We start from the raw sequence: 15090 nt of genomic DNA, 5'->3' as shown, positions 1-15090 counted from the left end.
TTTCTCTGTGTCCTTAATTGATCAGAGACGTTTGAACATGTTCAGCTTCCTCAGACATGTCTACTCGGATATATTATTTCCACACAATCTGTTTTTAACCTTACATTCTGTTAATTTAGTTCTTCTGCTTTGATCTGAGACTTTCGGGAATGTGCTCATTGCACGCGCCCACTCCGATACAATGTTTTATCAACTTGCAATGTATTCTATTAACGTAGCATTCAGTTGTTCTTGCTCTCATCGCAGCTCATAGACATTTATAAGCATACCAGCGGCACGCGCCTACTCTGTCACAATGTAGCCGCCTCTCTTCCTGCACTCGTGTACTGGGTTTCTTCACACACAACTCACCGGTCACATTGCTGGAAATCCTGGGTCCTCTGCTTTCACGGCTTCTCATTAAATGAGGTCAGGGTCTTACCACCTGCCCCTCAGGCACGCCGGGCTCCTCTGCCCAGGGGAACAAGCATCTGCAGAACCAAACGGGAAGGGCCAACACTCCACACAGCTTCCTTCCTCCAACCACACTGGCTCAGTGGAGACACGGCTCCCTCACCACGCTATCATATAGCGCCCTGCTCTGCAGGTTTCCAGCGTTCTTGTGTTTCTGCTCTCCTACAGGTCACACTGGTCCACTTTGGCTTCCCTGTTGCTATCTCGCTCTCTTCTGTCTTGTGCTCCAAGGGTTTCAGGTGCAAGTCCTGATTGGGATTTACTGAACACAGTTAACCCAATCAGTGGGACATACCTGACCTTTAGTTCTATAGTTTCCAGGATCCCTCTCCTTCAACTCATTACTATAGTGGTGTTTTCTATAGGTACTAATCTTTGAGGCATTGTCCTCTTCTCTGTACTTTGTGTAATTTCAGGGGGGTAATTAGGATATGGACAACAATATTGTACAAAGGCTAAGGAAGTGTAGGGTAAGTCAATTTCAGGAAAGAGGGATACCATCTCTCGCCCTCAGGCACCCTCTACCAATCCCCAGGGACCCTCCACTCAGGTGATCCTCCCTCGCTGATTTACCCTCGGGGTCGGGATCTGACAGACTTGCCTTTCTCTTGGTTATATGAGGGAGTGTCCTAGGAGGGATAAATGTGAGAACATCCTCACATTTCTCACAGCAGGAAGAACCATAAGCAGGGCAGGCGGGAGGGTTACATGTGCATCTATAAAACATAGCAGTGCTGGAGAACAGGAGTTACAGGTAAGTAACCTGTTCCTTCTCCATCATTGAATCTTTCATAAATTAAGATGCTGTTTGAGTAGATCATAAAGTAGTAAACACACAAAACCACAAGGGCAGAGGTAAAGTTCATCTGAAGGAAACCCATCAGAAAACAGGTTCACCTCACCCAAACAGGTTGCGCAGCACAGCCTGGCCGACCCTGAACTCCTCTGTGAAATCCCTGTCGACACAGTAGAACCTTGTGAATGTATGCACTGATCTCCAAGTGGCAGCCCTGCAAATATCCATCAGAGAAACACCAGAGAGGAATGCTGGCATAGCAGCAACAGCCCTCATAGAGCTCTAGGCCTTTCCAAGATGAGGCCTGTTAGCCAGTCAATGACCGTACGATATACATGCGGACAGCCACCGTGAAATAGAGAACTTGTAAAGAGCATTGCCCATGCCAGAAGGACCAAATGTCACAAACAGCTGAGAAGACTTGCAGAAACTCAGTGTGAGGGATGTAGAATTTTAGGACTCGCACCACATCGAAGGAGTGCAAGGATCGTTTCGCTGGAGAAGAAAGGGAAAGATGCAACCTTAGGCATGACAGTCAGGTTTGTGTAAAGAACTACCTTGGATTTATGAATAACGAATTAGTGAGGCTTGCATGAGAGAGCTTTGATTACCCCACACATCTAGTAGTAGTGATGGCAACCAACAGGGCAGTCTTCTAGGACAGAACCCTCAGAGAGGACTTGGGCATAGGCTCGGAAGGGGGCCCCAAAGGTTCTCAGAGAACCACATTCCATTTCCAAGCTGGAGCAGGTGCTCAAACAGGAAGGAAGGAGCAGAACAGTCCCTTAAGAAATCCTTTAAAGAGTCTGTGAGACCACAGAGAAGGTGCTCCAGGGGACAGAGTAAATCTGGAAATGGCAGCAGGGTGCACCTTGATGGAGGACTGTCCTGTTCTAAAGAAAAAAGGTAAGGCATGACATCTTGAGCTTGTATGCAGAAGGGGTTGAGACATTGGCTAGTACACCAAATAGAGAACCACTTTCTGTTGTAGCAGGAAACCATGGAGGATGTCTGGGCCCTAGCAAGAACATCCCAACAGTCCGGAGGCATAGGGACACATCCAAATTCTAGGAATGCAGGAGCTAGGCCATCAGATTGAGGGAGGCCGGATTGTGATCTGTCACTGATCCACTGTTCCTGGAAAGAAGTTTGAAGAGTGGAGGCAGTTTGATGGGGTGAACCTACAAGCGACTGTGGTTTGAGAACCTGAATTGTCTCAGCTATGCCGGGTCCACCAAGACCAGTCTGAACTGATGCACTTTGAAAATGTACTCAAGGGATGAGAGGTATTAAGGGAAACGCATAAAGAAACATCCCATCCCAAGGGAACGTGAGGGTGCTCCAAAGCTCCCTGCAGGAACTTGCTGGCAAAAGGCCACACGCATCTTGTCCGCCTCGGACAAAGAGATTGACGTCCGGAGTTCCCCACCTTGGGAAGGTGTGGTGAACTTGACTTTGTAGAAGTTTCCACTTGTGGCAGGAATGCAGTTCCCTGCCGAGGGAATCTGCCACCATGTTGTGTATCTTTGGTAGGTGGAATGGAATGAGGAACATCTTGTGGGCTAGAGCCCATATCCACAGGGCCTGAGCTTCCGTCGATAAAACGGAGGAACGGGTGGTACCATGTTTGGAAATGTAAAACATGGTGGTCGTGTTGTTGGTGAACATCAGAGCCACTCGGCCCTGAAGCTGTCTACAAAAAGGATTTAAGGGCCCAGAACAGGGCACGCTGTTCCAGGACGTTGATGCAAAGCCTTTTTTCCTCTTATGACCAGAGAGCTCTGGTATGAAAACGTCCAGTGTGTGTTCCCCAAGCAAAGGGTTATGGCCTCTGTATGTTGAAGGGCCGGGGGAGAGACTCGGCTCTGACCAAGCAGTCGTCAAGGTATGGGTAAACGTGCATGCCCGAATGACGGAGGTGAGCCACAGCCAAGGCAAGGCATTTGGTAAAATCCCTCTGCAGGGATTTCCGCCCGAACAGCTAAGCCTTGAATTGGAAGTATCATCCTGTGACGGTGAACCTTAGGATCCGCCCGTGGTGTTGATGAAATGGAATATGAAAATAAACATCTTCAAGGTCAGCAATGACAGGAAATCACCTTCCTACAGTTGGCTTAGGATGTGCTGGAGCATAACCATTTGGAAGGTTTGAGACAGAAGAAACGTGTTGAGGACACGCATGTCGAGAATGGGTATTACGAAAAGATATGTTGACCTTGCTGGTGGACCAGGACACGTTTGACTGCTCCTTTGAAAATGGGGGACTGGACCTCACGTATAACTAATGGCAGGTCATTCTCGTTTGTGGACACGTGTTTATTTCCCCTGTTTTCGACCTTTGGCAAGGGGTGGAATGCAGGGTAGCCACCCAATGAATTCCAAAGAGGTGCCAGTGTTGGATTAAAGACAACACTCTTTCGTCTGTGGTGATGGAGTGCCATTGTTCAATGAAACTGGAGAGTCATCCTCCCACTGGGGTGTAAAGGAGGAGGGTTGGGATCAGAGACTAGTCACGTCTGTTTGGTGGATTGTCTCCTTTGGTGAGAGGAGCTGCAGTGGTTTTGAGTCCCTCTAAAATCCTGGGACATCCACTTGCAGCTGTCTGAGGCAGGGTAGGTGTTGGAACGGTACAACTGAGAACGATATGATGGTCTGTACTTTACTTTATTTATTTATATAGCGCACAATGGACCCGTAGGCATGATGGTGCATAACAGAAAAAACAATAGTACAAACAGGTAACAGAACATAAAGCATAATAAAGTACGACCTAAAAACCAGTATAGACCCACTAGGTGAACAGGCAAGCAGGCCCATATTAAATCCATAAGCATATTAAAGCTAGAGTGTAGCTTAATAATTTTCCACTAGCAAAGCACTTAAAGAATTAATTTACAGTTAGTATCCCCTCTCGGGAAGTAGTTGCACAGGCCGAGATAGCGGGGGAACAAGCTAAACCCGCACCCTACTATAACACAATCACTGTTTGGCATGGAACACCAGTCGCTCAAATGAATACAGTGAATGACCTTAAGATCCGAAAGTCTGACAGTGCCTGGTCCTGTTAGTTGACGCAGCTATGCTAGGACTTTATTTTGTAAAGTTTCTCTGGTCTCTTTTACGGTAACATTTGGAATATTTGAAATGACAAAATTGCATTGGTCCATGATAAACGCATGTGTGCTGATGTTCTTGATGCAAGGCATTTGGAGTTTTTTAATCTCACATTCCGCTTAACAGTTTGCTTAGGAGAAGAATTGCTTTCTATAGTTTGTGACTTACAATTTATGTCTTGGTTATGATCCGGTACTGATGTTATCGTAGATGTGTCCTCGGGTAGCTGCTTATAGACAATGCTGGAGTGGTTGGTCTGTTCCTTAATGCTCATCTGTGTGCCGACTGATACTTGCGGGGAGCCATTAATGAGGTTAGTTTGGGAGACTTGATCAAGACTCGCCTTTGGTATATTGGTTTGGCAGCCATACTCCGATTTCTTTTGGCTGTTTCAGCTCAGCTGTGGGGGATTGTATGGCAGTTTGTGTTGCCATGCTGACTTTATGCTGACATATGACCGCTACAAACTCATTTAAAGTAACCATAAGAGCACAGCGATTCTGCAAATTGTGACACTGCTGATGTTCAATCAAAATACTCTTTGTAAAAACTGCATAGTGGTAGTGTCATCCGATTGAATAGATGATCTCTTACGACGCTTTGCTAAGGTTAAGGGTGAGGATATTATAAGGTTAGAGTCACACATGGCGTATTTCTTTATCCCTCCCAATAGGGTAGTCACTGCTGGTGAGAAAGCTGACCCAGCATGATGTCCAGGAAAAATGTGCCTTGCCAGAGCGAAAGTACCAAAGCCGTTGTTGCAGCATACCCAAGGAACGAGCTGTATCAGTATCAGCCCTGATGGCCTGAAGTGTCTCATCAACCGTTTTACCGAAAAGGTCCTCTCTGTCAAAAGGCATATTCACTAGCTAAGACTGTACCTGGGTGGACTTTAGTGGCCTTGAGCCATCTCTGATGGTGTAGGACTGCTTCATTGTCCATCTGCTGGAAACCGGTGGCTGCAATATCGAAAGCCACAGATATAGCGTGGCCCGACACAACCTCCTTCACGAAGGAGTGTGAAAGCTTCTTCCTTTTTATCGTCGGGTAGAACGTCCAGAATGGCGCCATCCTGGACCATATTTCTGTGTCATAGTGGGTCAGGATAGCCATGGAATTGGCTACCTGGATGGTGGTTGCAGCAGAGGAGAGAAGCTTCCCAAATGAATCCATTTGCCTTCCCTCCTTGTCAGGAGGGACCGTGCATGGAGAAGATAGATTAGCTGAGTTTTTTCAGGCCACACTAGACAACTGAATTCCGTGCTTGGCAGCGTACATCACAATTCGACTTACACTTCTTTTCAAATCTGCCCTCCTTGGGAGGGGCAGTGGAAGGGTTGTTCATGGTGTGACGGATCGTGGGATTCACTTGTCCCCAGGGGCAGCCCTTCCTTGTGAGGCTAGGGAGGTTATCCTGCTATGCAATAATCCCCGTAGGGGTGGGGGGAAGTGGGACCTCACAGGGAGTGACTCCTCCCTGGGGGACAAGTATTCCAGTCCTGTAGAGAAACTCCCTAAAACCCTTCCCTTTGACACCACAGGGACACCATAAAACCAAACCACTGTGTGTTATTGCAATTCAAGATTCCCCTTGAATCACAAAATATTTTAAACACCATGAAGAAGAAGAATGATTAAAGAGTAAGAATGATTTCTCCCTGGTCTGGAACCAATTGTACTGTGACGAAGATTGAACCAAGAATGAAGAGCGTTCAACAAACAGAGAGGATGGACTATGATCCCTTGCTGGGGGAGGACCCAGCAACCTGTAATAAAACGGAAGAAGGACTTCTATTGGAAAGAGAGAGGAATGAAGCTCAGGAGTTTCAAACCAGTGAAGTCGTGATTGAAGGACAGCCTGAGATCCTCTGTAGGGAGGAAGCCAGAAAGAGTTTTCAACCAGCGGCATCAAGGAAGTCAGAGGGTGAGGATCAGAGGGGAAGAACACTCCAACGAGAAGCAGACAAGAGTGGTGTTGTGATTCAGGACAGGTGGACTGATTAGTCCGAAAACAACGCAGAGACCTTGGAGCCTGGATGCCGCAGAGAAGAATCCAAAGCAGACGGAATGAGAAACAAAGCTATCCTGACAATGCGCAAAGTCCTGCAACTCCAAACAGGCCCGGTGACACCAACCATCGAAAAGCGGGGTAATGGGGACGGTGGGAGACCCAGCAGGGACCACAGCAATGAAGAATACTATCAGCCTTCTCCTAACAGTGAGTGGCCTGAAGTTAAGAAGAGTGACCAACACTTGGGGACTCAGCCTACTCGTCCCAGTGAGTGGTCATAAGAGAAAAAACATTGTGAAAACCATCCTACTCGTCTGAGTGAAATAAGAAGTAGACACGAGAATTACTATTGGGTCTGCAATAAGAATAGCAAGGAGAAAGTCAGTAAATCACAAGAGAGGGAATATGATATCAACTGTCTTATGCACAGAGTTGAATAAACAACAGCAAGAATATATGCCAGTTCAAACCACTACAGGGGGTGCATGCTGGGGTCACAAAGAGCACACGTGTGCGCAGGCTGTATTAGGCCTAGCTAGTGGGTACCCTGAACAAAGGTAGCTCCTCAAACAAAAAGGGCAAAAGCAGTACTTAAAGAAAAATACAATGGTACTCCAGTATCTACCAAAAATGTACATTGGGTTACCAATGCAGTAAATTGACTTCCAGCCAGGGTCAAGCTAAAACTAAATAACACCTCCCACCAGCCTACTGCTTAAAACCAACGCAGGAAGATATCATCACTCTAGGGCCAAGATACGATTCATAAGAGCGCCTTTCTCCCAGGAGCCTTATGGACAAGCATGGGGACCTCTGGCCAACAAAAATAGGTCAGTTATCCAACAAAGAGAAAGGAAAAAGCAACAAATGTGGGGGACTGTAAAACGATCCTACAGAACTCCCAAAAATGAAAGTCAGTCTTAACACAGGAGAAGTACTGTGATGAGGGAGAATGACTGTAATGAGTGTGTGATGAAGGACAAGGACTGTGCCAAAGGAATTCAAAGGAAACGGTCTGCAAAAAAAGACTCTTGAATAATGACGGTGATGTAGAAGGATTTTGACAAAAGTGAAAGATTGTGTTGAAGGACTGGGAAAGACTGTTGAAGGAAAAGGACAGGCTGCGATGAAGAACTACAATAAACAAGAAGGTCGATGATGATGGGACTGATGAAGGAGAAGGCCTGTGAAGAAAGATTGCGACGAAGGACAAGGTCTGTGACCAAGGAACGATTTTGATGAAGAACAATTGTGATGTAGGAGAAGGGCTGCGGCAAAGGGGAAGGACTATCACAAAGGGGGGCTGTGGCAAAGGAGAAGGGATGACTAAGGAGTGTGATGAAGAACTCATTTCTCAACACCCTTTCTCTTCCATCTCGTTTCTGTAGCAATGGTTTGGCCACAGGGAGGCACTTACAGGTGCCAAAACAGCACTATCGGATTCATTTATTGAGCTTGGATGCATGACACCAGGAAAGGAAAAAGAGAGCCCAACTGCAGTGCATTCTTACTCCAGACCAAAAGCCCATATACACGGGAATACCTTGGCAACGTTGGCTTTGCATGCTTTCAGCTAAGACCAAAAAGAGATTGGGAAAGTTCACTTGAAAAAAGGGAGGAAACGGGGTCCTGAGAAGGAAAGAAAGATGCGGTAAAAAGGCAGGGGGAAAGTAGGCATGTGTTGGAGGAAAGGGGTGTAGGAAGGTGGGGATTCAGGGATGGGACCATTGCCCAGTAAAAAAAGAACATTAGTCAAAAAATGCAAATCGGTATTCTACATTCAAACTGTAATGGACACCATTCATCGCTAAATGAGGTTTTCCTATAGCAATTGAAATGCTGAGAGCTTAGAATTATATTTTTTTTTCTGTGGGGCAGGGTCACACAATTAGAATTACTTATGTATGCACTGGGGATTTGGAAAGATACTAGGAGGGTAATATTCTCTTAGTAGGGAAACTAACTTCCATGTTGTTGTATAATGTCTAAAGCCACCTTGCAAGGAAAGCGGGGTCTCTTTGCGCATGATAACCAATCAGAGCTGTGCTTTTTCTCCCTCCCTTTTTTATACAGATATTGATGAGTGCAGCTACTCCAGCTACCTGTGCCAGTACCAATGTGTAAATGAGCCGGGGCGTTTCTCCTGTGTCTGCCCTCAAGGCTACCAACTATCGGGTACAAGACTTTGCCAAGGTAAGAGGTTCTTTCCTGGGAATCAGTATTTTTTCATGTTTGTGTGTTCACGTTTAGAGCTGTGTCCCTGCTGTGGGTGGGCCACTAAAGAATGCAGTTGCATACTTGTATGCAAGCAATCCTTGGCACCAATCCAACGGGATAAGCTTGAGGGGGAAGTGCAGTCTCAATGCTTTTTGAGTAATTGTCATCGCCACCATACATCTTACCAAATGGAGTAGGTATGTGTTATGCTGAAAGTGACAGATGTATATCAGGAACACAAAGAAAACTCATTCTTTGTCCTACTTGTCTTCATCAACAACTTTAACTCAGGACACATTGGGTGCAGTCTAACCACTGTACCTTGTTCAAAAATTGCACAGATCTTGTTAGAAGGCAGCACATTTAGCCTTTATCTCTTACATAGATCTTACCTTCTCAGGGCTCAGACAAAGAGCCATCCTTAGGGTGGTATATTCTGCAGCCCTAAGCCTCAAAATTATCCCTCAAATTTAAACGATCATATAACCTCTTAACCTTAGAGCTAGCTCATACTCCGACACAGATCTTACAGACTTGCAATGTAAAGTGTACAGACTCGTCATTTCAGAGATCACATGTTCTCTGGTCTTAATCAACAGAGATATCCCCTCAAGTTATCCTGATTGAATGAGATTGGTGAGGTTTATCCCTTGGGTAGCTCTGACCTTACAGGTCCACTTCTTGGACTGAACAGCTATCCTACTCGTCTTGCACACAGTTCAAATGGAGCACAGCTATTCCTCGGGTTACAAACATGCTCAATATCACTCCTTGAGCAGTACACGTTCATCAAAGTATTGCCTCTTGTACTCCTAATCCTATAGACTCTTCCTCCTAACTTGTTGTTTTTCTTTAGTAAACTCATTTTAATGCTCATTATTTGTTATTTATTTAGAGCTTATGCCTAAGCGCTGTACATAGAACATTTTTAAAACAGTAATCATCCAAACCGAAGTTGGTACTCATTTATTGACCTCGGAAGGATGAAAGACTGAGTTGGCCTTGCCGAGATTCAAACCTCCGACCTGCAAATAAGACATAGATCGCAGCAGCGAGCGCTGAACGCAAATGAGCTACCTCACCTGTGATTTTAGATGGGAAGACTACCATATGAACGACAGAATATCAGTTGGCAAAACGTGAGGTGGGCAAGGGGGAAAAAGTAGCCCAATATTTCAGCAGAATCACAGACACTTCTCACATGAACTCTACTTGAGTGTTTGGGGGGTATTGTGGATAGTGCCAGAAGGGCTAACACAAATACAGGCAACAGTGTAGAATAGACATACACAAAAAGCCAAAGGAAATGCTTGTATCCAATTGAGAAGAGACCGAACTCCCAGAGAACTATGTCCAGAGCCCACTCACAAATCGAAGTCGGGGCATTTTGTTTGATTATATGAAGTAAACATATGCATTATCAGTTTGCTCCAGATCTATAACAGCCAAGAAACCACTTCTTTGTGAGGTTCTCTGTCATGCCAGTGGGAGGGCCATTGCCAATCTGCTTATTCTGCCCACTTGGGAGTTGTAAATCCCAGCCAGATGGTTTCCTGACATTAACACATTCATGCTAAGTAACTACCCCCAAACCTCTACTGCTAGAACACAAGCCAGCTCAAGGCACAACAACCTTTACTATAACAATCACACCCCACTTCCACTTCAGAAACAGGCACTGCATGTGCTTCTCTGCAGCATAAGCCCAGTGAATTCAAGATGGTTTGGGACAGAAGTCACGTGGATAATGGCTTGAGAAGGAGAAGGTTGTTGGAGACATCAGGAGGAGGTTAGTTTGAGACATTAGGAAGAGGTTTCAGGAAAGCATCAGGAGGAAGTACAGGAGACTATTCAGACCGTAGCTAAAAGATTTAGGAAGTTACCAGAAGGCACTGCTGGCCTGATAGAGGTAGTAGGGGTGAAAGTCCCTGATCGGAAGGGTTAGGCTCACTGTGGGAGGGGAAACAAGAATGTGACATGGAATTTGGGTGGATCAGGACCAGAACAGTAGTAATGGTGGTGACCGGGGAGGTCAGGACTTTAGGAGAGAGAGGCGATGGAGTTCATTCAAATTTGTCTATGGAAACTGATAAAGGCAAACACATTTGGCTCGGTAGCAACGTCTACAGGAACTACAATGCAAACCGGAGATGGTTGTATCCCACCAACAGCCAAAGACAAGCAAGTTAAGCGAGAAAGTGCCCTTGAGCCTGTGAATGTCAGAGAAGTATCCCAAATCTTGTAATCCTTATAAGGAAACCCTCACAATGTTGGAATGCTTGAGAAGAGACTATCCTGTCATATTGGGCCTCATCACGAGTTGGGCGGTAGCCGTTAAATGCAGCGGTAATGCTATTACCGCCGCCTTTGAGTGTCCGTCTAAACATGAGTAGGGCATGTTTACCCCCAGCTCAGAGCTGGGCGTAAACACGCTGGAAAAATGCAGATTGTCAGCGCAATTACCGTGCAGTAATACCACTGGCGGTAATTGCGCCGAGAATTCCCCATTGGAATGGGGAATGGGAAATTACATCTACTAGTCAACCCGTAATCTGGCAGTAATACCGCCGGATGGGTGGGCAGTAACGCAAATACAGTTGGGCGGTATCCTAGTCGGTATACCGCCCAACTCGTGATGAGGCCCATTATATTTTGAGTTTGAACAAGGTAAGTACCTTTATGCGTTAACATCAATTTTAACCTAAGAATTGTTTTGGCCTCTTTGTGGACCCCACTCCACTATTTGACAGCACCTACAGGCAGGCTATCATAAGCTTCCAAACCCTTTGGAGCCAACATTCTGATGTGTTGGAATGGAACTGGAACGCAGAAGGAGCTCGTACTCTACTGTAGTGTCTCAAGAACAGAAGCCAAAGATCTCTACAAATGCTGGGGTTGTGGATGAGGAATCGTCCATCCTAAGGTTTTAAGGACTTTGGCATAGTGCAACGGAAAATGTCAAAGTTGATAATATCTTGAAAGGAAGACACATTTCAGGCAGTGCAGAAGCCATTTGCCTATCTACTGCAGGTGCTGCACGTCACCGCAAACAAGATAGTAGGCCAGATGGGATGTGGGAAGGAGGATACCAAGAAGAGTGGGTGGCAGTGTGCAAGTCCTGAAGTATCTCCTCCAGGATCGCCTGTGTATCAGAGTGAAGCAAGAGGCTGGAGGCTCAGAACATTGAGAAAGGGAATCCTCGACAGACCAGCTGGTGCATGATCGATAAAAAACAACAAACAGATTCGGAAGAGGCCTAAGTGGGAGCGAGCAGTGTCAGAGAGACTGGTAGATGAACTCTTGAAGTGCAGAGGTGCCATGTCCATACCACAGATTCCACCATTTCAATCTAAGTATTGCTGGCTTGCCCAGATAGACAGTAGCCACCAGTGGCTGAGTGGAGTGGCCTGAGCGATTGGAAGAGCATGTGAACCTGAGGCCAAATGAGAAACCAAGAGACGGCAGACGCAGAGTAGGTGTTCCTGAGGTTGGGGAAGCTCAAGCGAGGGAGAAGGTAACAAACATCCAGCAGAAAAAGCGAATTTGAAGGACCCTGAAGCCAATCAGACCCAAAGAACTGGAGCACTTAGGAGTGGTATGCCCATGGTTATCTCAGGAGAGGGGCCTGCGGCGTGGAGGAGAGCAGAAGGAACCCAGGCTGTAAGGAACAATACTTACTGGGAGAGAGTCCAAAACCAGCAACCTCTGCAACCCATGAACTAACCAACATTAAGCCACTGCACTCTCGTGGAGAGAAACAGTGCAGTTTGAAAGCTGGAGAATAAGACACTGTCTCCTGTGATATTTAGTTAGATGTCCAAGTTCAGACAAACAAAATAGAGAATATTAAACTCCTGCACTCTGGTGGAGAGCAAAGACCAGTAGGAATTGATATTGATATTTTATTTCTATCGCGCTCATACACAAGTGTTTCAGAGCGCGACAAGACAAAGGAAGGGGAACAGGGGAGAACAAAAACAATGATCTTACTAGGCCCAGTGACATTGAAAACGTGCAAGTGCAGGGTAGAGGGGGATGGGGGAGAAGTGCATGGAAGGAGGAACAAAAGGAGAGTGCGGAGCGAGAAGGAAAAAACAAAAATAAATAAAAAGGCAACAAACAATGGCAGTGCAGCCAGCAAGTGGCAAGTGCTGGGTTTATGGCAGCAGGCCATGTAGGTCAGAAGGTGCAGGAGGAAAAGGGGAGGGCTGTATGGGTACAGATACAGACCCCAGTGCAGGGGGTGACCTGGAGGCAGTGCGAGGAATGACCGAGTGAATGAGAAAAAGGTTTCATTCTGGGAATTTGAGTCCTAGTGCTATTCATAATTGTTTAAGAAATAAAAAGATGAGAACATTAAAGCACTCCACTTTGGTGGAGAGAAGAATCGAGTGAGAAAGAGAAGAGCACACAACAAACACGTTGTATTCTGTGATAGGGACCCCGATCCCTAAACATCATAGGATCAGATAAAATAATGTTGGACTATTTTGCTTGGGCAAGAAGAAAAGTTTAGTTTGGTAAAAAGACAAGAAAGAGAATTTCGTCAAACTTTACTCTGACAGTCCACTGAAAGATAGAATGAGCCTAAGAAAATGAGACCAATCCAGAAACATCAAGAAGCTCGGAAAGTGGATGTTGAGACATACTTTGGTGAAGTAACAAAAGCAGAAAAAAGAGAACAAGGAGAGGCAGCAATGTGTTGTAAAGTTTATGTTTATGTTTATTAGGTATATATATCGCTTTAATCCAAAGCGCTTTACAGTATAACAACAAGGTACAATAATGAAAGAAGCATATTTACAATCATGAAACAAACCAGTGAAACAATATGTAGAACAATTTACTTAGATTGAGGAGGGGAGGGATGGGTGAGGAAAAGGGAGAGAAGATAGTCAAGGGAAAGGGGAACAATAATTCAGTTATCTGATTCAAAATCAAGTGGGTGTGAGAAGGAAGGGGAAGGTGTGAAGGGGATAGGAGGAGGACAGGGGAGATGGGGAGGAGAGATGGTAGAAAGAAAGTCAAGGGGGTGGGAGTGGGGAAGAAGGGCTTTCAAGGAAGCCAGGAACACTCACCCAATCTTGACAAATGTGGGAGCTAATAGTATGTAGGTCAAGAAAAGCATCTTGAATTACTAATTTCAGCAGTTCCAACCTGGCATCATACTCTCTTCTCTTGTCAACCTCATCAAATTCGGACTGATCAGCTAGTCTTATGGCTTTCACTTGCAGCAGCTTCTAGATCTCATTTGGGTATGGTATAATGGAAGGCAGGTGAAAAGAGGGTGTGACAAATCTTGGAAATTCGTCCCCTCTACCCAAGGGCGAACCACTTCCTTTGGGACTAGGAAGGTGGGCACGCTAAACTACTAGGGGACATGGTTAGTGGCATCCCAATGGGGTTACCCTCCCTCCCCCCAGAGGACAGACAATCCCATAGCAGGGATATCTGTCACCCTTCCCTATCGCAGGAAGCCAATGTCTTCATTAGTTATCTAAAGATTTCACCAATTCACTGAGAATGATATACTGGTTTGGATTCTGACCCGGTGCTGTTGGCATCAGAAAACCAAAGCACTGCTTCATCTTTTTTTAGAGATGGATTTAAAAGCCACACAACATGGACATAAAGAAGAACCAGAGAGCGAGTTAAAGTGCTGCTCACCAGCCTGCAGTGGAGGGCCCGTCCCCCATGGATGCAGAGTCAGGGAGATATCCCACACAAATGGCATGGAATACTAGAGAGCGAGGAAGCCCGTGGAGTGCTGTTCCGTACTACCAGACCCGAAGCTCAGATCCGCCATACCAAGAAGTGACGCGACCGCCAGCAAGGTGCCCTCAGAAACCGATGGGTAGAACGAAAGCCTGTGCAATTACGAAGAGCATCGAAGAGAAGAAACCACGCTGCGGCCTCCCTCAAGGAACGTAGACACCACAAGACCGGTATGTGAAGTTCTCAGGGAGCCAGGTGAGCCGGTCTGGAGAGGCCCCAGACCAGGGTGAGAGAACGAAAGGTCTGAGAGCAGTGGCGTGACACAATGTTGGGGCCCCCCTGCAAGCCCTGCCAAGGCCCCCCCAATCCCCACAGCACACTGGGCCCTCTGCTCGGAATGGGCAGCATGCCCTCCCATCCCCCCGCTGTTGGGGAGAATTTTCTGTTTCTGCGCTAATTCCCTTTAACCTTAGGGACCCCCAGCCCTTTTGCTGGAATCTGGGATCTTTTTGATCGTTTTACCTCCTGAGTGAGTGGGGCTTTTTTCCACTCACTCATGTGTTTTTCTCTGACTATTTTCTTTTTTAACTGTTTAATGAAAAAGTTAAATGTAAACTCCATAGGCATCTGCTTTTTGCATAGTAAAACACAGCACCATCTGTACAGTGCCACTGATAAGTCCCTTGGATTTCTCTTAAATGTTTAAATACATTTTCTTGTGTTAACTACAGTTCCCAAGAATAGTGAGAGAACTTTTATCTTACCTTTCTCTTTTTGTGGGTTA

At 46.0% G+C, this 15090-nt stretch overlaps 1 protein-coding gene across 1 annotated transcript in view; it reads left to right on the top strand.

The window, feature by feature from the left end:
• The window catches only part of EFEMP2 (EGF containing fibulin extracellular matrix protein 2), a 304335-nt gene that overhangs the window by 207066 nt on the left and 82179 nt on the right, over positions 1-15090 (top strand). The window contains exon 8 of the mRNA XM_069645012.1: positions 8448-8567. Coding sequence (XP_069501113.1) covers positions 8448-8567 — 120 coding nt within the window. The remainder of the gene's footprint in view (positions 1-8447; positions 8568-15090) is intronic.

The sequence above is a fragment of the Ambystoma mexicanum genome, chromosome 2p (assembly GCF_040938575.1).
Source record: "Ambystoma mexicanum isolate Mex_15411 chromosome 2p, UKY_AmexF1_1, whole genome shotgun sequence".
NCBI classification, from domain to species: Eukaryota; Metazoa; Chordata; class Amphibia; order Caudata; family Ambystomatidae; genus Ambystoma; species Ambystoma mexicanum.
Note: the sequence above shows the minus strand (reverse complement) of the source record. Positions and strands in the feature narration are given on the sequence as shown.